General features: G+C 40.8%; 1 protein-coding gene across 1 annotated transcript in view; it reads right to left on the bottom strand.

Annotated features, from left to right (window-relative positions):
* The window catches only part of CFAP61 (cilia and flagella associated protein 61), a 119,439-nt gene that overhangs the window by 29,865 nt on the left and 67,433 nt on the right, over positions 1–22,141 (bottom strand). The window contains exons 18-23 of the mRNA XM_074817528.1: positions 19,452–19,550; positions 15,228–15,396; positions 13,077–13,251; positions 5,677–5,969; positions 988–1,315; positions 388–479 (exon numbers count right to left, since the gene is read on the bottom strand). Of these exons, the coding sequence (XP_074673629.1) occupies positions 388–479; positions 988–1,315; positions 5,677–5,969; positions 13,077–13,251; positions 15,228–15,396; positions 19,452–19,550 (1,156 nt within the window). The remainder of the gene's footprint in view (positions 1–387; positions 480–987; positions 1,316–5,676; positions 5,970–13,076; positions 13,252–15,227; positions 15,397–19,451; positions 19,551–22,141) is intronic.

Here is a 22,141-nt window from a genome sequence, read left to right as displayed (position 1 = left end):
CATTGATTTCACAGAATCACAGAATCATCTAAGTTGGAAAGGACCTTGAAGATCATCTAGTCCAACCGTTATTAAGAACTGCAGTAAAAAAGTTAATCAGATAATCTTATCTATATGTATTTCACATTTACAATATGACAGTGAATTTACATTAAAATAAATATTTTCAAATAATCAGAGATACGTTTTTATGTGGTTTGTTCCATTCCAGTTTACTGGTAAGTCCCAGCTCTGGAAGGTCCCTACTAAATACATACCTAAAGCCACGCTTACTCAAGATATTTTTTTAAGATGCATGGTACTAATGCACATACCTGTGCTATCCTAAATAAGAACATCTTTCCAAATGAAGAATGAAACAAAGAAAAGTGAAATAATGTAACTTACATGATCACACAGAGCGAGTTCTAAGTCCAAGTGGATGGGGATTTCTGGTTTGGAAATACACAAGTAATTATAACCTCCAGGAAGAACACCTCCTGCCATAAATGAAAGTATGAGATTTATTAAATCATAAACAAAGAAGAAAATAAAGTATGTATTTGTTCTTCTCCCATAATCTTTTGTTGTTGTTCTTTACTAAATGGCTCTAAAACGAAAACAAGGGACTTGTTTTGTTTTGGTGGACTTCATATTATAAACTTTTTTTGGGTACTCTTATACATGCTGGTGCAGTAGCCACACATTGAAAAGTTCTGATTATAGTTTTATTGATCTTGAACTTGGAATAAAGACACTGAGTTTCACTGGAAACACTCCATATTTACTGCAATATTAACTGAAAGCACAACTTGGTCTGTTATTAGCAAAAATATACAGCATGAGCTTTTACTGCAACTCACCTCTCTCCACTGACTATAATAAGGAGCTTTGAGGACTTCACTGCCATTAGAAGGCACCTTAGGTGAGGCGAACCTACCTTTATTATATAACTGCAAAACCACCAAAGAGGGTATGAAAGTATGACAGAAATCCATTTTGACATACCTTTAATTTTACACCCTTTGTACATGGGGATGAGTCTGTCTGTGCCTTCTGGTGGCTTAGAAAAGGGCTGAGAGGTTGGATCGAAGATATTCAGCATAGATGCAGCAAGCTCAAAGCCAATCTCTTTTGAACTGAAGTTGCTGTGTGTCCATTCACCTACATAATATCTCCTGGAGTATTTTGTTAAAGGACCTGCAGCCCTGATACTGACATCATTAGTGCAGAATTTGGTATCGATCACAAGTCTTCCATCAAAAACAAGGCAAGCATCATTAATTGCCTTAAAGGTTTCATAATCCACTGTCCTGTAGGCAAAGCTAAAAAATGCCTAAAAAAGAGAGATGTAAATTATATATTAGTTACTGGCTAATTTTATAAATCAAAATGTATGCTTTGTTCTGAATGTTATTTATTTTAAAAAACAAGAACATGAAATAAAGTATGATTTTACATACACAGACAAATCCTTCTGATTCAGTATTTACAGCTACTAAAATTAAAAGGAGAATTACTAGACTCATCTACTTCTGGTTATTAGATAGGATTTATTTTAAAAACTCCAATATTAACAATGTCAAATAGCCTGAGTGATAGCCTGAGTGGATGTGCATATTTTCTGTGTTAGTATGAGCATGTGAAATAGACTTGAACTCTTTATGAAGTTGGTTTTCTTCTTTCAAATGTTCAAGCCAAACTGAAACCCTAAGTAATAGAAAAGTACAATGTAATTTGCAGTTTAGTGGGATAACTGTATATTACAAATATTTTTCCAACTGTTGTGCTTAACTGTTTACCAACAAACTATGCTACCATGGCTACCAGCACAGGGATATTCAATGAAAGAGAAAGATAGGAAATTAAAATTGTTCAGAGGAAATGTCATCCTCAAACTAGAGCAGCAGAATTTAAGTCAGTGAAAGCTGTGGAGGCCAAGAAGTTTGTGAGAGGTACAAAAGGACTGAATACTTACATGAAAATGAAAGCATTCAGATTTATTATACTTGATAGTGACATAGATTTTGAAAAGCATATCCAAACTTTGTCAGGAATTAAACACATCTCTAACTATTCCAGATCTGGATAATATTTGTTTTAGGAGGCAGACTAATCTGTACCTCCTTCGTGCTTGGGACTACTGCGCCTGCAGCGGCTGGAGCTGGCCGCTCTCGGAGACAGGGCACAGGTCTCGATGGACAGCAGATCCATCTAGATCGTCCAGGTCAGCCCAGAGGAGGCTGTGTCCATAAGTAAAGTACTTGGTGCATTTGGCAGTTGGTTACTGAATCTAGTGATGAGCACAGCAGATACCATTCACTATGTTTTGCTTTGTGGGACTGAAAAAAGATGTGACTTTCATTCTGTGAAAACACTGCCTGTGCCGTCTTACTCCTCCTTATAGAACCAGTGCTGAGGTAGGGATTTATCTTGGGACCAGCATCTACTGAAGCCACAAGCTCATCTTCCCCACAGAAAAATTTCAAGGGTGCTGAACGAAAATCACCCTAAATCCTTAAATTCCTCCTCTAAGTCTCAAAGAAAAAAGCTAGCGATAATTCCCTTCTTTTGTCTTCTTGTGGCACCTGCACAGTCCCTCTCCTGGGACGTGAAACAGATCAGACCTCATCTCCCCAAAACAGAAACGGAGGCAGCACCACCGCCACAAGCACTACAAAGCAGGCGGTGCTGGAAGCAGCCACCGATGCGTCCTGTGCATTCGGCATCGGTGTGGAACAGATGTGCACACAGCACGTCATGAAAAATGTGCTGGATGCCTGAAGAGCCTCTTTGAAATCCAGCGCAGCGCGAGAGCGAGGACTGCAGGGTCCCGCCACAGCCCTTGCCTTTTGTCTGCACGCTCCGCACACTCCGCGCATTGATTAGCAGAGAGGAGCTTTTGACTCGATTTAGAATCACACGCATCTGACATTTCTCTTGATGTGTCTTATCTGGTTTTCTACATTGCCTAAAAGTAACTTTAAAGATGCAAAAGCCCATCTGAAATCTGGAGCCAAAAATGTGCTCGCTAAGGACAAAAGAGCCCATTCAGATGAAGCTGAGGAGAGAGGCACTGGGGAAGGTAGAACCTGCATCACCTGAAGGCGTCTCAGTTCTGAAACACAAAAAATGAGGAGCAGGTAAGAGAGACTGCGTCACTCCAGCTTGGAACAGGGTGGGCACAGGCACAGAACAGTCCTTGCCCCAGGCCCTCACCTCCCTCAGAGCACTGCAGACAGCAGAAGTGGGAGAAGCTACAGCTACAAGCAGCATCTTCGCAGCTGTCTCTTACAAAGGATAAACTGAAAGCTGGCAGAACAAAGGTTCCAAAAATAGTGTAAAACATGAGTGTACACTGGACATCAAGAGTTAAAAGTAGTAAGAAAGACAAGGTTGAGAGAGGTGTTAAACAAGATCATGGCCTGTAAAGGGTACAGATGAAGACTGACCATCTCATTGCTACAATATAGTTTGTGAGGCTTCAGAGCCTTTAAAAAGAGCTTTCCCCTTCATCAGTGCCCTCAGCTTTTAAAATGATTAGATGACAAGTTGAATGTTGCTGCCCATCATCAAGAACTATTACTGTACAGGCTGAGGAAAGGGTGAAAAATTATCAGATGAGCATGTGCTATTTTTCTGCCTTCATCTTGAACAGCCCAAGACATAACTATCAGGGCAAACCAGCATCAGTAATATGTCCTTCCTTTAGTGTCAGCCCCAGGGAGGACATGACTGTGACCTGGGTAAAGGTATTACCCAATTACACCACCAAAGAGCTTTCCTGTGGACTAAGGGCAAGCGTCAGCAGCTCATGACCAGATGGATGAGCCAGCCAGAAGAAAAGGCATGGGAGAGGGAAGCAAAGAACTGGAAATTTTAGCAACACTGGTACAACAGAGATGCGGCAGCAGAGGAGCCAGAGCCTCTGGGACTGTTTGTATATAAAACAAGTAATGAACTATGTACAGTTATGGGAGTTCTAACCATCTAGTAGATCCAAAATCAGGGAAATTCTGCCCACGAGGGCAAGGAGACCACACAGCCCCACATCCTGCCGGCTGACAGGCAGGACGGTGTCACCGGAGGAGAGGGGAGGGGACGGCTGCAACCTCCAGGCTGGGAGCCATCTGTCAGCCCGGGAGGGGAGGGAGGGACGCTGCCGCTTTAGGGAAAGAGGAGATTTTCTCCCGTTGTTTTTATCCTGCAGGACTCAACAAATTAAGCCCCCAAGAACTGCCAATCAACAGTTGATATTGGCTCAAATCCCAAAAGGCCGAGAGCTGCTGCAGTGCCGATTCCTGCACAGCCTGCTCCCTTGTGAATGCAGCTGCCTTCCTGGCAGAGGCTACTCTCCAGAGCCCTGTCCTCTGCTGAGCCCAGCCTCCCAGGCAGCTAAAAGCAGATACAGGAGCCTTGCAAGACAGCTGAACCCGTTTTGGAGAATATAAAGCCCCTGACATCACAAGTAATTGCATGGCTCTTATCTTAAAGGCTGGGTAAGAGAGACTTCGAGAGGGAAGAACCACGGCTGGAGGAAGGATGAGCACAGGGCAGGGGGCACAAAAGGGCAAGAGAAACAAAGCACAAGGAAATGGGGGTCTTGAAGGAACGGCACAGGCAAGGTGGTGGGGAAAGAGGGGGGCTGATGGGGAGGTGGTGAATGGATAAGTTGCAAGAACAAGAACCACATAGAGATCTCTGTGGAAGAAGGATGAAAATAGAGGGATTTCAGGGAAAAGGAGACATTGAAGAACTGCGTATGAGGAGAGAATGGGAGGAATGTCACTACTGATACAGGGACCAAAGTCAGGAGACTGCTAGCAGGTAAAAATGTTATGTGAGGTCTTCGCCTCCATCAGCAATGGCTTAACTATCCATGTGTTCAAAAGAAGACGGTTGGGAAAACCCAATGACTTTGAGTTTTCCAGTGCAGAGGAGCTGGCAGGGACCACTGACTCCTGGGGAGCTCTCCGGGGGAGGCACACAGCTCTTCCTTTCCAGAATTACACAAATGCTGCACAAAGAAACGTGCACACAGCAGGGTGTGTTGAGAGGCTTCCTATGGATGCACGTGTTGAAGCAACTCTATCAGAGGCGCTCACTCACCTGGATTAGCCCAATAAAGAAAACCAGAACTATTCTGTCCATTAGGAAAGGCTAAAACCTGTCCCAAATCATACAGTGGGACCATACCTGTGACTGCATATAATTTACTTAGATAAGATATTGAAACTGCAAATGAACAAAAATAGTCGTTAATGTATAGGCAGAAAAATCTGTTTAAAATGTATTTTAATTAAGTTACATAGTAGGCCTCTCTAACCTAACATTTTTGGCTTCTACTAGGACTTAATCAAATGCACATAACTATAGACAGGAGTCACTGTACGCATTTAAATAATAAAAGGATTTCTAGAATTATTTAGAAAATGAATTTAAAGTATTTGTCATTCAGCAGCGAACAACTATTTGGGAGTCAGGTGACTTAAATACATTTTAATCCAAATCAGTCAGGGCATTAACAATGGTTTTATTTGGATTTTTAAAAAAAACAGTTCTTTAGACTAACAAGTGAATGTTCAATCTTCTAGAGACAATGAGAAAATAGATAAACCAACGAGGGACTATCTGAATTTGATGGTCTTTGTCTTAAAAAAACAGACTGAAGGAAATACAATGAAAGCATATACTTACTGAACACTGCAATTTAAATGGTTTTGTATTAGTAGTGAAAGCAGCACATGTGATAAGGTCTGGGTCGTCGCCTTCGTTCCACTGTGCCAGGATACTGTCATAATAAACAGACACGCCAGCCTTTGACAGTGCCTCCTGAACAGCACTTTCGATTTCACTGTTGTTAAGGCAAGTAACATTTGAGCTGAGTGGAGGCTGTACGAGATGTATGCGAGAACCATTAATTCCAAGAGATAAGAGGGTTTCTACCGTGGTGTAAATGTCAATTGTATTCCCATAGACAATGATGTTCCCTAAGGGAAAAAAAAGGGGGAAAAATTTCTAAGATGTACAATGAAAACCTTATTAGTATAACTCAGATGATAATAACACGAAATTGCTCTCTTTGACCCTCTTATTTCTCTGATGCTATGAAGCAAACAATGTTACCTAGCAACAGTAGCTAAGATAATTTAGTGAAGAATCTGTACAAAACATCCCACAAAGTAGGCAAGTACTTAACATAGAAGTATGACATTCATTCTGCCCCCATAATTTGAAATTATTTGATTGAAAATCCTCTCAGGGAAAAAAAACCTCACATTTTTATTTTGTTCTCCCCTCCCTCCTCAATTTTTTTTATTCAAAGGACTTACTGGGGCAGGGGGGATAGGAGAAAATTAAACACATCATGCAGAAAAAAACCCCACAAACTATGGAAAGACCAAGTTATAGAAAACAAGCCATTGTGCAATATGGGAGGTCACCAGTGCTGCCGCTTCCTTCCGCAAAAGCCTAATCTCCAGACAATGGAGCTGCCCCTGCAGCCGTACCCCTGTGCCGGCTGCTTCCTATCCACCGCTCGTCTCACCGAACTGCCCCGCCGAGGGGCACAGCCGGCCGAGGCACTAACAGGGAGCGGCTGCCAGCTCTGCACTGCTCTTTGAAGACAGCTGCCTCCCTCCAGTGCACATCGGAGAACGCCCAAAACCTAAATCCCTCAAGTATGTGCTCTGAACCAGGCAGCCTCCATCCCTGCACGCTGCCTAGAAATCAGAGACAGACGTTTCTGATCAGCTGGTATGAAAACACCTTGTGGATATCGTGGCTCCTTCTGCAGTGCGTTGTCACTAGAGGAGAAACTGCTATTTAAACTAGCTCCATCTTTCCACTTACTGAGTGAAGGGAGCTCCAATTCACAGCTCCCACCTTCCAAGGAAATGCCCTTAAAAACAAAGCTGCAAGCAACATGGTAGGATCATGCAAATTCTCTTACTGAACCAGTGCCACTTCAAACTGCATAGTTGAAGCTGAGAGTGAATACGTGAGGATGGGAGGGAAGCAGGTTCTCTGTGAGCATAATGTGACTCTCCAGCCTAGTGGCTAAAGCCGTCATGGCAAAGAGGGAGGCAGAGCTGGGATGCATCAGAGCATCTGTGTGTTTTATTTAAGTATGGTTTAACACAAAGCACATAAACGTTCCTCTGAGCAGGGACTGAAGCGCGCTCCTCTCCTGCCTGTTCCCTCTGTCTCCCTGCTCAGAATAGGAACCATTTTTCTGCTCCATAATCCACTAAACCTTCAAGTAATCCATGCAAAATGGCACAGCTCTTGTAGGACAGACTAGGACCTCCTTTCCCAGGGGCTAAGGACCTGTTGCTACAAGGGCCATAGCCAGGCTCCTGCTTGAGCAAAGGCAGGTTGAGCCCAGGCTTGCAGGCTCCTCCATGCATGCAGCAGTAAGCACACACACAACCCCAGCTCTGCACCTGTGCTGTGTTCCACCACCACAGCTGCCAGCTCAAGCTGCAAGGCCAAGGCAGATGGAGGAACACCCAGCCTGTGGATTTTGATAGACCTTCAGTACGACATCAGCTCCTACACCTTAAGTCCGATGGGTGTTTCAGTGCACCAAGAATCTGATCAGTCAGCACAAGGACACATCAAATGCACATTCCCAGTGCATTTAATGTTCCATACCTGGGCAGCACTGTTGGTCAGCAGGTGCGTTTATTGCTTTCTAGGAAACCCCTGGCAGAAATAGGAAACAACTGAGCCATACCTACACAAGGTAACACGTAAACAGCCCTGCAAGAGAGGACATTACACACTTCAGCATGGAGCTGGGAGAAAAGAAATTGCAGAAAAGGTAACAGCCCCAAGCGTCGCTTTTCCAGGTAATGTGTGTAAACAAGAAGAAACCCAGTGCACAAATCCCAGGCCATAACAGGTTTGCCCAGTCTCAGACTGAAGCTGAGGGACAACACAGAGGATATCGGGGCTCATATAAGAAGAGTGATGATATGACAGAAGTTTCTCTACGAGCTCTATGAAAAACACTTGTAGCCTGGTATTGAAGGAAAAGCGTAGGGTGGAATGTACGAAAGAAAAATCAGTGTTGAAACATAATGAGGTGTTTCAGGAATGGCCTTTAATTGACATAAACAGCAACTGGCACTGGCTCCTCACAGATACAGAGCAGTAACTGCAATCAGAATTTGAACAGACAGTGGACTTTCCTACATAACTGGCATGATCTTGACTTTTGGCAGCATTTTTCCTACATGGCACTGCAGTAAGCAGCAATGAGCAGATAAGAGAGTGCCTCATGCAACTAACTTGCACGTTTATCTCAGCATTGGCATTTATGTCTCACTACAAGTGACAGCATCCCCCACAACCCAAATTTTATTATTTCATAGGCTAAACTAATTTCACTGGGACCATATTTTACTGCATGAGACACAGAGCAATACTAAACAGAGCATTCAAAGGCCTAGCTCCCAAGAATATTAATGATAAAAATTGTTAACAGATGTTCTATTATTCCCCTTTGACTACAGGATTATTTTATTTGTCCATATCAGTTTGGCTACTTGTAGATGCCAAATAAACGTATCTCTTCATAACTGCCAGACAAAAGAATTGCCCCGTGATTATACATGCTCAGAAATGATGGAAAGCGTATTTTTACTGTTCACATCAATGACCAGAGGGACAGAACAATTTTACCTGCAAATGTATTCTTCTGAAATCGTAAGAAGAAAGAGATCTTAGTACTTTCATAAATCTAATATAGAATATGTATAATGTGGGATAATGGGAATTCTGTCCAATGTGTACATTGCTAAGCTGACTTTCCAAGCCAGAAGAACCCTTTCCGTTGCTCGTGCCTGCCAGGATGCCTATCACTGTCCTCATGAGAGGGCTGAAAAAGAAGGAAGACATAAGACTGACCTATTTTTTTCACTGCTGCAGCAGGGTGTAATGCAAGAAACAAACAAGCAGCACTAGTGAAATACAAACTCTGATATATTCACTTTTAGTAATCTAATGTGCTAATAGTGCAAGTAAGGCTGCGGTACATGGATGCTGACAGCATCACATTACATTTTCAATTAGCAAGGGGTGAAAAACATAAACAGCTGAAGAGGATGCAGTGGCTGGGAAAGGGAAATGAGAAGTGCTTACCAAAGGCATAGCCTAGCAAAGTTTTATTCTGCCTCTAAGGCAAGCACGTCTGGGCAACTGAGAGAGACTCATCATTTGGCAGAACCAGACTCTTTGGAGGGAAGTTCAGTTATTGCATTATATGTTGGCATTTTTATATATACGAGATCATAGTCAAGCCCTGGATTTCTCAAGGAAAATTAAAATTCTGTTTTATATAGTAATATTAAATACGACTACATTAGATCAAGGAAAGTAATGCTCCTTTACTGACCTCTTATAAATTAACAATTTACGGTTTCTGCTTATTACAATATTAGTGGCTTTTTAGATTACAGTGCTAGTAGTCTAGGAACTACAGATATTCATTATGGACTGAAATTATGTTCACTGGACAGATAGCAGTTCCTCAGGATGCTTTTATTATTTAACTACATGAAAATGTATCTATCTGTGAGTAAACATAATAATCTTCCACAGAAAAAAGCAGTCATAAATACAGACTGTTAGAGTAGTTTTATCATTTATTACTAGAATGTCAGTGTTCTGCGGCAGAGCAGGCTCATTCATTTTCCACAAGTGGAAGCACAAGATTTCAGTGACCCTAGCATGACCTGAATCTTTCTAGCTTGCAAAAGCTAAAGGAGAAAACCAGTATTAGCTAAAGCATCAGTGGCTCCAGTTGGTGATTCATGCACTGGAATTTTAATGCGATAGTATTCCTATAAACATGCTTTTAATAAGGCAGTAAACTATGTTTAGGTAAAGAGAAAAAATAATTGCTCCATTTTGGGCCATTAAAGCAGTTTTGTTCCTTACTTTACTCCCATCCTACTTTTTATTTTCATGGAAAGTGCAGAGCTAATAGGAGATGAATTTCAATTAGTCACAATTACACTTATAATAGGTTACATGCATTAGGCGGCTGGGTTTCATCAGAGAAGCCACAGCAGCAGCCCTTGGGGCTGGTGCTCGCCCTGCTCCCGGGCCCTCAGCAGCAGAAGGCCCTTCTGGAGCCGCTGGCACAACCGGTCGGGGGCAAAGGCCTGCAGCCCCGGCCTGGGGAACCCCACTGCAGCCGGCCGAGGAGCTAGCAGCGGCAGATGTGGCTCACTGCTTCTCCCACGGGCTCCTCGAGCAACACCCACTGCTGAGTGCTGGCCAGCTTCTCCTGAGGTGAGGAGGAGCCCAGGGAGGAAGGCTATTGCACTGCTGCTTCCACCGTGGTGTGCGCACAACGCCTCCTGCCAGCACAGGCTACCAGGCTGATCCTGCTCTACTTATGGCCCACAGAAAAGCATCCAGAATGAAGTGGTACCCAGTGCTCACAGAGGGAGGAAAAGCAATTATAAAAACCCTACCTTAACTCTTAATTAAAAGCTGCTCTCAAAATCAGTGCCACCAAAATAAGGTTTCATCCAATTAGGCTAATAAAGACTCACATTGTGAAGCTCAGTGATTAACGCTTCCCTTTAAAAAACCTCCAGAACTACAGGTGGTCTTGAAGGCGCATTCGCCCTCCCTCATCCGGGGCTTTTCTCCCCCAGCCGAGTAGCTCCCTGCACTCGCCCCACTGGGAGCTGCTCCCTGCCCAAGCCCCCGGGCTGGCTATGTGGGGCGCCCAGGGACTCATCCAGCGGCGAGCCAGGAGAATGGAGCTCAGCACAGCACACTCCAGACTAGTTTTGATAAACGTAGGAAATGGCTGCATAAGAGGAGCACAAATAGAAGGAAGCTGTGTGGAGAAAAGACCCAGCATAAGCTGAGAAGAATTGTTACTGTATCTGAAGTGAGAGGATGAAACGTCCATTTCTGTGCAGCTACAATAACCAGTATATATAGTTTTACTAGCCACTTCATTTTCTTTAAACATAAGCAAATCCTATTTTTTAACATTTTGAATTCTAACATTTTTAAACCAGATTAGCAGGAATTAGACAAACAATACTTTACAGTTTTGATGAGATGAAATATATGAGGTGTAATAGTAATATTTTTGAATGCAAAACTAAGATCTGGAGAATTTCAGAGATTAAAAGTAAACACAAACATAAAACTTTGGTCATACTGGTAGAGCAGTAGCATGGCCTGCAGAGAGCTGACAGACATCCAAATCAATTGCTGAACTCCACAGGAGCCTTGCCTCTGCACCTCCATGAGCCTGTCGCCTATTGGATTGTCTCCAGGATAGGCTAGGGGCTGAAAAGTGGACTCATTTTCAGAAAGAGCAGGGATCTTGGACACAGTTATGATCAAGTCTGAAAGAACAGCATTCGTAAGAAATATAGCCGGGGAAAAAAGCAGGGTAAGGAAGAACAGAAACAGAGATAGATGGAGAAAGACTTCTCCAGCTGGGCACTCTTCACAGAGTAGTTTTATCATTTATTACTAGAATGTCAGTGTTTTGCAGCAGAGCATGGAGTGGGAAGAGCAACAGAAAGGAAAGGGAGCCAGAGGCAGGGTGGGGAGAAAGGGGCATCATGTCTCCCACAGATCGTGTCTCCAAAAAGTCCCTCCAGACCAGCCCCACTGGCAGTTGTGGATTTAGCTTATAACTGAAGACAGGATAGTGCCTAATTAAGACATCTAGCTTTACACCACGAAGTCAGCAGCAATAATGAAATTATGATTAATATAATATTAATTTAGTATTAATAATAAAGGTGCATTCACCCCTGAGCAGATGAGGTGTTGTAAGTCTGCGGGTCACCTTAAGAGCGATCCTCCTGGGCGCCTTGCATCCCCACCAGTGGCTAGCTCTGGGGCAGCATTTCTGTGCAGGTGTACTGGGGCACATTCCAGGACTGGGTATGCACAGATTTAAGTGAAAGACTAGCAGTAGCAAAACCAGCGAAAACTAACAACTTCATCTGTTTATGCAAATGCAGCTGTGCATATCAGCTGGACATCAGGTAAAATTGTGCGGGCAAGGGCTGGTATCAGCTGGGAAACAGGCAGAGGGGAACTGCTGAAGAGGCTCTATTTACATGCCTGAGGCCAGGAAGTTGTTTGAGGAAAATGTGAGTGGAATCATGTTTATTGTGTCCTGTCCTGATCACAGCAAGACTTGGAAGATGATAAAGAAACATCCAGTCTTGAGAACTTCCCTAAAGGTCTGCCAAGCAGGACATGAACCTGGTAGACCACACCAAGTAACTACCAATTTTCATTATGTTGTCTACAAACGAGCCAGGTAAACTACATCTTTAGGAAACTCCTGTTGTTGCACTCCATTGACAGGAACTTTCCACAGACAGATTTCCTGCTCTGAACTCTGTCCTAACTCAGATCTGGCACACAGAACTGACATTACATGAATTCATTTACTGCTTGGTCTCTTTTTCTGTAGTTGAAAGTTTAACTTGGAAGGCTGGATGATTCCAGATATTTCAGTAGCATATGCATTCAGTGAATGAACTAATGAATACATGAAAAATGCACACATGAACAGGCTGAGGAAATACAGGCATAGTGGACATCTGCATAAATGTGTGATTTTAAGGGTCAAAAAGAAAATACTTGGAGCCCACAGTTCTATGTGAAAATCTGTAACTGATATAACCAAATACAAAGATGACAGATACTGAAAAAATGCGCTTCCTAACTTAGACCTGTTTTCTTTGTGTTATGCCTCAAATCTAGATATTATTCTATACAACAAAAAACCACATCCACTAATTAAATTATTATTTAATTGGCTAATTAATGACTCCAGCCAGATTTGCATTTGGGACTCATTTTGTTTTATATAATAATTATAGACAATTAATCTATCTCAAGCCTTTCTTTCCTAGCTAAATATGCTGGGTATCAAAAATGACAACAAATTGTAAATTAATCTGGAAAACAAAGCACAGCAGATGAAAGACTTTGTTAGAATTAATCAGGCACCAATTATACCATGGAATTAAGGAAACAATAAGCCTAGAAAACATTTCCGTAAATATGCATGTATTAACAAAAACCCCTACCTTCTGAGTTGACAACGTTTTCCTTCAGCCAGTGCACGGCCTTTAAGCAGTCCTGATCGTCGTTGAGAGTAAAATGATTGGAAGGGACTTTCCCTGTGTATCTTTGTGGCCACTTACTTATGATTTCTCTATTAGTTGGGAGTTTACTGATATCTGCTCCAGTGGGAGACAGGACCTGGAAGAAATAAATAAATGAGTGAATGAATATATTGCATATATCTTGGAGAACCCTTAAGAAAGATTTTAAAAAACAACGACATCAGCCATTTGACTACCTAAGGGTTGCTATCCTTGCACATCCTAACTCTTCTTAACATTCAGCAGTAGCAAATACATCAGTGGCCACAGAGAAAACAGGCTCACGTTAGTCTGAGTACACACACACACACAAGTACACACGCGTGTGTATGTATTCCATGTTTTCTATGGGATATGGGTGACCAGCTTAAACAGCAGTGGCAGAACAAGTGAATAAAAACACAGGCAAAATGCAAATGAAAGGCACCTCACAGCAAACAGCAGAAATGCATAAATACACAGTTGAAGGATCTCTGCAGTTATTTGAATAACATATACCTTTAAATGACACTTGAAAATTCTTTGTGCAGCAAGACTGCCTCCACCTTTTGTCAGTAAAAATCAACTTTCTAAAATAAGAGATTTTGTCCCAGAGAAAGGGACCAAAACTTGCTTGATGGTTAAAATGACAGGATTCAGTAAAGAGTTAACTGTACAGCGCTACCTTGCAGTAACAAATTCAATCTGAATTATACAGAGCAAAAAAAGTGAATCTCATCTATGACTTTTACAGCAGCAGTGATTAACATCCTGAACAATGTTCTCACTGCCAATTGGGTCAACTGAAATACTATTCAGTCGTATAAAAAACAGGCATGACATCAAAAGATCTTACCCAACAAGTAAATCCTCTTAATCATAATGAATAGTGTTGTACTAGGCATTAATTTGATGCTTACCAAATAAAGGACAACTTATAAAAAGGATGGACTACAGAAACCAGATGATAAAAATAAATTCTTCCTATTTTTTGTAGAACTTAAAAGTGAGAATAGATGACCTTAGGTTTTCTTCCTGAAGGCAGATAAAACCCAAGTTTTCTCTTGCTTTCTTAATCTTTCTTTCTCTTCCAGTGTAGTTACTTCCCATAACTTATTTTGCAAGTCAGAGTTACCTCCAAAATTCTTTTTCTAGGAGCACTTAAAGTTATTGAGACCATACTTCAACTCTGTTTCATCCCTGCCGAACTGTGAACATGGATTGTTGTTTAAAGTGTGGCTCTACTCTGAAAAGTGATTACAGAAAAACGGGGTCCTTCTTGCTCCGCAAATCTGCTGCACACATGCAGTCCAGATTTCACTAAGGGGCTGAACACACTCCACATTCATGCTTGTGACTTATGGTCAAAAGCACTGTAAAAACCTGTAGACACATGCTCAGCTTGATCTCCTGATTTTAAAAGTGAAATCCTTTGTTTGTGATTCCTATACATACAAATCAGTAAGGCAGAATCACTGCAGGCCATGGGGCTATACAAACGATGACCATTTGGTGTACATAGCTGGAAGGCCACGTGATGATACACAAGAAAGAAGAAACCCTGCCTGGGATGTCCAAGTCAGAGCTGAGCCTGTACAGCTGGAGATGAGCTTGATTCCACATTTCACATGTAACTGAGGGTCTGCTTCAATCTCACTAGAAACTGAACTGTGTGCTACAATAACACACAGCACCACGTAAATGCCTAGGCACGGTCATCATATGAGATGAGTAATTAATTTGATAAGGAATTCTCTCCGTTGCCAAAACTAGGTCAACTGGTGTTAGACCAGCTGGAGTTAACCCTCCTGTGGCAGGGGCCACATGTCAATTGGGCCTATTCTTCAGGAGGTCTAATGGTCATGGTGGCAAAAACACTGGCAGCTTTGCTTAATATCTGATACTGAGCAGTGACATTGCTGGTAAAAAATTCTGTAAAATCTCTCATCTCCTCCAAATTCTATAGTTGCACTGACTCAGCACAACCTGCTGCAAACTTCCTGGTTATATACTGCTTTGTAGCAACCACAGAAACAGTATTCACTGTAAAAACTGAATATATTATTATGTGCTTCACTCTGCACACAACCTTACCTGGTATTTCTGTCCCGTACAGAGAACAAGGTAGTCATATGGTACTTTTTTCTCCTTGGAAACAACTACGTATTTGGCAGCACGATTTATGCCAGTCATTTTACCAACCACAACGTTAACCCAGGAACAAAGTGACATCTGTGCATAATCTTCATCATTAAAACAGTGGCTGTGAAGAAAGAATATCTGTAAGTGACATTTCGGCAGCTGACAGCAGGCATTAATTAGACATCTGGTGAGTTAGCCGCAGTCCCCTAGCGGTTCAGGCCTGTCCTCTCGCTGGGAGTTTACAGCAGTCTATAGGAAAAGATTAGTCATTATGAAATACTCTGTTACAAATTGACAACTTTCTGCTAAAACCAAACAATCCCTCCCAGCATTGGGCCATACAACCACATAATTTAAAAACAAAGTCAGAAATACATGCTTTGCTCTGCTTTTTCTTTGCAGGCTGATGCAAGGAGACTTTCACACTTGCAAAGAAAATATTTTAAAGTCTAATTCTTTCTCCTATACAAGACTCTCTTATTAAGTTTTTTTCCACTTTTGCTTCATTTGGCATTCAGCTTCACCAGTAGTGGCTATGGTGAGAGACAAACGCAATGAAGGCACCACTGGCATTTTAACATCTGTGTTCCAAAGTATTAGTCTGAAAAGTTTAAAAATAAATAAAAAGCTAGGAAAACGATTGTCAGAGCTAGAAGTAAAAGGCAGAGATCTCACATTTTCTCTTGGTGACCCCTTTCCAAATGAACTTTTCCAAAACACAAGAATGAAAAAATTCTGAAAACATACTAAACTGGCCCCCTAGCCCCAAATTTGCAACTGAATTCCTCTACAAGATGAACTGAATATTAACAGGAATAAAGGAGAAATTATCACATAGGCTATCCAAAAGAAAACAAAATCAGCAGGTAAATGAGAGACACAAACAGTGTGGATGTGAAAAATATGAATCTTCACTAATTTGTAACTGAACAATTTTTTATTAATGAAAATGAGGAAGCAACTTTTATAATTCCAAAGCAATTGCCTTCAGTGCTAGGTAACAAACAGTATAAAGGTTTGTCTGTTTTAAGAAGCAGAACCTTGTTCCATATAGTAGTTCTGGTTTCCAGTGCTTTTTGTCCCTGAACGTCTTATGGACTAAGTGTTGTCCAAATGAGGTACCTTGACAGAAATCTGATTTTCAGGGTGTGTATGATGCGCGCATTCTGAACACCACGTTCTAGCAGTGTTAATTCAGTATTGGTACCGAAAGACTAAGGAACCTAAAATCACATGCCAATTTTGAAAATCTCAGGCAAGGTTTACTTTTGCAGCTCTTAAATTTCAGCGGTGTTACAGCCTGTTTTCAGTGTAAAGTACCCTATATATCCCTATGTATGTTGGAACTATCAAAGATCTGGAAGCTGCTATTCAAAAAGCCAATTTTGACGCAAAATCCAAATGGAACAAAACCTCTTTTAATGCCACAGTAATGAAAATTAAAATTATTTCCAAAGGTCTTTTATGACTCAGAGTATGCCCCCACCCTGTCCAGCTAAGCAAGTACCAGAATACTTACTTACTTATTGCATTTGTACTACCCTCTCTGCTTAATAGACTTCTGGAAAGAAAGATTCCTGAAAATAAAATACTTCAACACAGATGTACAATAGACACATCATTATAAAATGCATGCAGGACCAGAGAGATAACATTTTCAATGAGGTCCGTTATGACTCCTGAACACCACTGAGTCTTGTAATAGGCCATTATGAAAATACACAGTATGTTGGGGGCCATTCTGCAAATCCATCTAGACTCAACTTCAATACCTTCCTGATACTGAAAACTTAAAGCAGGCATAATTCTGTTAAATTAGGGTCTTTCAGTAGAATTGAAGATTAATGCTAATCCCAAACCCATTCATAGCTTTGTACAGGGATGAATCTGCAAGATCTAGTGAAAAAGAATGCAACAGGTTTTAAAGAAGCAAAAAAGATGAATGGCTGGTGTTATACTGATGTCTGGTTTATGAGATCAGAGTGACATGGCAAGAAGATAAACTTGTGTATCTTGTGGGAAAGGAAGTTGAATCTCACCCCTGCTAGTACTTCACACCTATGAGACAAGATTGGAATGGCCAGTAAAGAAATCCTGGGTTTCACTCAGTCTGTGATCTGAAGTCACTGCAGAAAAAATATTCCATCTACCAAATAAAGCTCAAGGCCCCTCAGAGGCTCAAGAACTTTACTTTCTATTGATACCAAGTGATGAAAAATATTCCATTTTCTTCCACAGGACTAAATGTAATGTGATTACATAGAAGGGGACACAGCTCATGTTCAAGCATTTGATGCCTTTATATTATACCAGTGACTAGCAGAGAACACCAGAGAGAGACTCAGCACTAACAGCTGTTATTTTGCCACAAATACCAGATTATACATTCTAAAACAGAGCTGATTGCTACACATTAATTGTTGTTACCGAGTTCCCAAAATTGTCATACAGGACACCACAGAAACAAATAAAGTCGCTTTCATGACCTGAAGAATTTTAGGACTGAATGACCAGCCTTTCTGAGGTGCTCTGCATGCTCTGCACTCACAAATACCAGAGGCAAACAAATAAGGGAAGAAAACCACTGACAATTCTAAACTGTAATCATGCAGAAATCTATAAATAAAATGGACATCAAGGACAGGTGAGGGTTTTCAAAAGCACCTTTATAATTGAGGTGCACAGCTCCCAGGAGACTGACACTCCAAAATCACAGGGATGCTTTCAAAAATCATACCCTGCAGAGTTCAATTTTCACTCTTAATCTGCTTTCAAATTTTAACAGCTAATTCTGGTGAGGCAGCTATGAACTGCAACTTTCCATTGGGAAGGATGTGGTGTTATTACAACTCTTTTTTACAGTATACTTAGGAAAAAGAGTACATGCATTTATGTGAGCATATAATCCATTTACTAGAGTTGTACTTAAACACACCCCCTTTTACAATAAAAAATTAATTCAGGTAACTATTTATAAAAAATTTCTTGACAGGGCAAAATTCCAAATGAGATAAGGTGGTTTTAAACAGGTACACCTCACACCATTTTCATGTCTTTGTAGAGATTTCATTTTTAAGGTTCAGCAAGTTGAGTTGTTTTGTCATTTAAAGAGCTGGCCCTTCAGTGCATTGCCGCTTACTGAATAAAAGATCTGGTAAAAAACAATGTGCATGTTCCAAAGAGTCACACGCCAAATCTAAACAAATTATACTAAGTTCATACCCCAGCTATTCAAAATAACAGATTCATTTTAATTCTATGTTTCTTAATGTCCAGAACAATCATGTTCTGGTCTACAGTGAGGATTCCTAGTCACCATTCCAAAATAAAAAATAAAACCATCAAAACAAATACACTAAATTTAAGTGAGAATTACGTACTGTGAATTTTAATGAGGTACGATTTTATCCTACTAAATGAAAGATATTCTACTTATCAGCAAACAAGAAAACTCGTGAACTGTTTGACCACTCACTGGACATGAGCGTATCTATCTTTCACAATCTTCCCTTCAGCTGTTTTGCACCAGACCCACGGCTCTGCCAGCCCAGGGGAGGTATGTGTAAGGGACAGCACTCTGTCTGGGACTGGAGATAGACCTCCACAGCCCAGTGACTGGCATATAAAAGTTCACAAGCAGCAGAACTGATGCAGCACAGTTCCTCCAAATTTATCAACAGCAATAATCCTAATTCCCTGTATATTCAGCAAAATCCCCACTATCATCAGTGGGGTCTGCACCTCACCACGTGGCTGCTATAAGTAGATCACTGGTCACGTTGCTAATATTAATTCTTATACATTCTTTGTTCAGCATTATTTGAAACAGAACCCATGGAAGTTAAAAACTAAATAATATTTAAAAAGCAAGCATACATCTTCTGTCATTTTTCTTTAACCTGGAGATCTAAACATTCTAGAAATTCTTGGAAAGCAGAGCCAGTGTCCTGGTATAATAGAATGGACTGCTGTCCTGAAGTTACTGCTTTTGCAGTAGTTCCCTAGTAATAATCACACTCAACTCATTTCACAGGTGAATGCACGGTGTATAGACAGATTGGATTATTCTGAGGCTGTCTATGTATCTATCTAAAATTTAAGACAAGTTCACAAAGAATTACAAAGTGTTATGTTTTCCTTTGAAGCTATAGAAGTGTTTAGACATTAAAATCAAACCTGTTAATTAAAAATCTTCTATGTTTGGAGCCCAGTAAGTCTTTTCCTGGAAGGCCATGAACTGAAATCAAGATCAGATTGTTGAACTTCAGATGCGGACTGTGGAAAGAAAAACAAAATGCCACAGTTCAACCAGCGTAAGTTTGCTGAGACTCCATTTGGTACAAGCATAATGCAAGTGCATTTCAACATGTGGTTTATACCCAGTGCTTACAGCTTAGCTTCCCAGTCCTTCACTGTGACTTTCAAGCTGCACCATCCAGCACAACATTGTCTCAATCCTGACAGATATTTAGACTCTATCACATAACTAACAAGCTCTGTTCCTAAGACGTTATGGCCGGATTTACCTTCCATGACTACAAAAGGTATTGTAAGATTTGTGCAAAGACCTCTGCTGTTCATAGCTCACCTTCTATAAGCTGCAGGAAAGGAAAAAAGAATTCCTGACAACTGGTAATTTGTCTGCTTCCTGCAACAGGTCTACTGAAATTAGGAGGGCATATCAAAGGAACAGCATAGATTTTAATTCCATATTCAGGAGGAAATAGAAAGTAATTCCTTTACGCAGGCCAGGTACAAAGTGTTTTGTTATTTTGCTAAAATGCATGTGTTTTTGGATACAAAAAGAAGAATATTTTCCACCATAGTTTCATTAACACCAGAGTGTGGGGGGAACAAGACTGACAGTATGTTGAACTAAATGTGATCTGACATTTAAAAACAAATAAATATTATGAGTGATTAAGCCTTCTAATCTTCAAGGCTTTCTGTAAGTTAAGTATGGATTGATGCAAATGGTACAAAGGAATCAATGTTTTTTATCAACCAATGTTAATTTGTTATTCATACATTTAAAAAATATATTCAAACAAAGTTAAAGGTCATACTTAAACCAAGGAATTTCAAGGTTATGGCTGTCCCTCTCAAAATGCATATTAATAGTTTAATTCTGGATTATGGATTATCTATGGTAAATCTCCATGCATACTCAGGCTGAGTGCAATGTAATAAATAACCTTAATGTAACAGAGTGCATATATTTATACAGATTATGGGCCTGATTCTCATTTAAATTAAGGTCACTCTGTAGAGGTGGGTGTAAATAGAACTTGCTCTTCATTTATGGCCACATTATGCTGGCTGAGTGATACAAAGTGGTCTTCATGTAAATGAGAGTTAGCCCGATACATTAAGCTGAATTTAAAGTGTGCAGAATGCCATCTGCACTCACGGAGCACTCCTAGTGGGGTGCAAATGTGAACAATTACAACAACTTTACACACCTAAATAGTATGACTCCTTGGCATTTAGGTTACATGTAAGTATGAGGAAAATTACTACAACAGTACATAGACATCCTAGACATTCTTCTATCCTGCCTGCCCTCATAGCATAGTTTCTTTTCAGCTCGGAGCTGGAATCGTCTCTGTCCATGCTCTGCATGGCCTCTTGCCAATAGGTCTCCAAATCCAGGTGCTACAATAACATTAAGTTACATGAACAATATTTAGGATGAAAATGTTGCAAGTAAGTATCGGAAAAATGGCAGAAGGTCTTAAGCAACATTAATATGCCTCTTGTGCATGACTGCACTATGATGCACTTTATTGATCTGGTCACATACTACTTTCTTCTGCAGATGCTCTACCTCTATTTAGTCCACACGCAGTCATCCAGTATTTCCACAGTCATATGGTATTTGTTCAGTTCTTCCCCATTGAGTGTGAGGCTTCAATTCAGACCTTTCACTCAGTACGATTTACTAACTAATGGTTTACTTCTACCTCAGCGCTCCCATGGCATTCCCATATGCCCCAAACATTAATTCATGTTTCCCATTCATTAATCTTGTAGGCATCAAAATGTTGATTAGCATCTCCTTAGAACACTGTGATGAAATGAGACATATCTTTGATTCCCATTTTACATTGAGAAAAATCAAGGCACAAAGAAAATTGGATTAAAGCTATCAAAAAGGCATGCTGATGTTGGAGGCAGAACTGAAGAGACCCAGAAGCTGGTAGCTGGCACTGCCCCGTGTCAGAGTGTGGGCACACTGCCCTCCCGGGTCCAAGTAGCCACGGAGCTCCCTGCACAACTTCATGTAAATAATGGTCACATTTTCAAACAGAGAGGTAAAATTCTTCTTCAGATAAGAATCAAAATTTGTTAAATATTTAAGCACAGGCTGGCATTTCTGAAAATTATCAGAATCTTTAAATAAGTAAAATAACCTAGTATCTTGTATTACAAAAGCTTGATTTCAGAACTGCAGCTGGTCTGCCTAACTCTAGGATTTTAAATATATATACAGGCACTTAAATACAAGCCTGAAGACTACAGGCAAACCGTTCGTGCTTTGCCACGGTTACTGTCAGGTGCTGGCACACACTTACAGGGAGATAACAGGTTTGAGTGTTTTGACCAGTGACTGTTATGCACGTTACCACGCTCTGTATCATTCTCCCCTTTCCTCTACATGGCATTATTTCTTCTAGGCTAACAAAAGGATGGTTTATTTATTATGCCTTTTGATTTCTTACTGCTGCCTAAAAGCTCTTAATAATTGAAAAACAACAAAGGCTCTGAGGAACAGGTAGTACATGTTAGGAGAGCGAATGTCTTACATGCTTCTAATATATATAACAATGCCTAAAATGAAGTAGGGTAAAAGCAGACGTTCCCAT

The sequence above is a fragment of the Strix aluco genome, chromosome 3, assembly GCF_031877795.1.
Source record: "Strix aluco isolate bStrAlu1 chromosome 3, bStrAlu1.hap1, whole genome shotgun sequence".
NCBI classification, from domain to species: Eukaryota; Metazoa; Chordata; class Aves; order Strigiformes; family Strigidae; genus Strix; species Strix aluco.
Note: the sequence above shows the minus strand (reverse complement) of the source record. Positions and strands in the feature narration are given on the sequence as shown.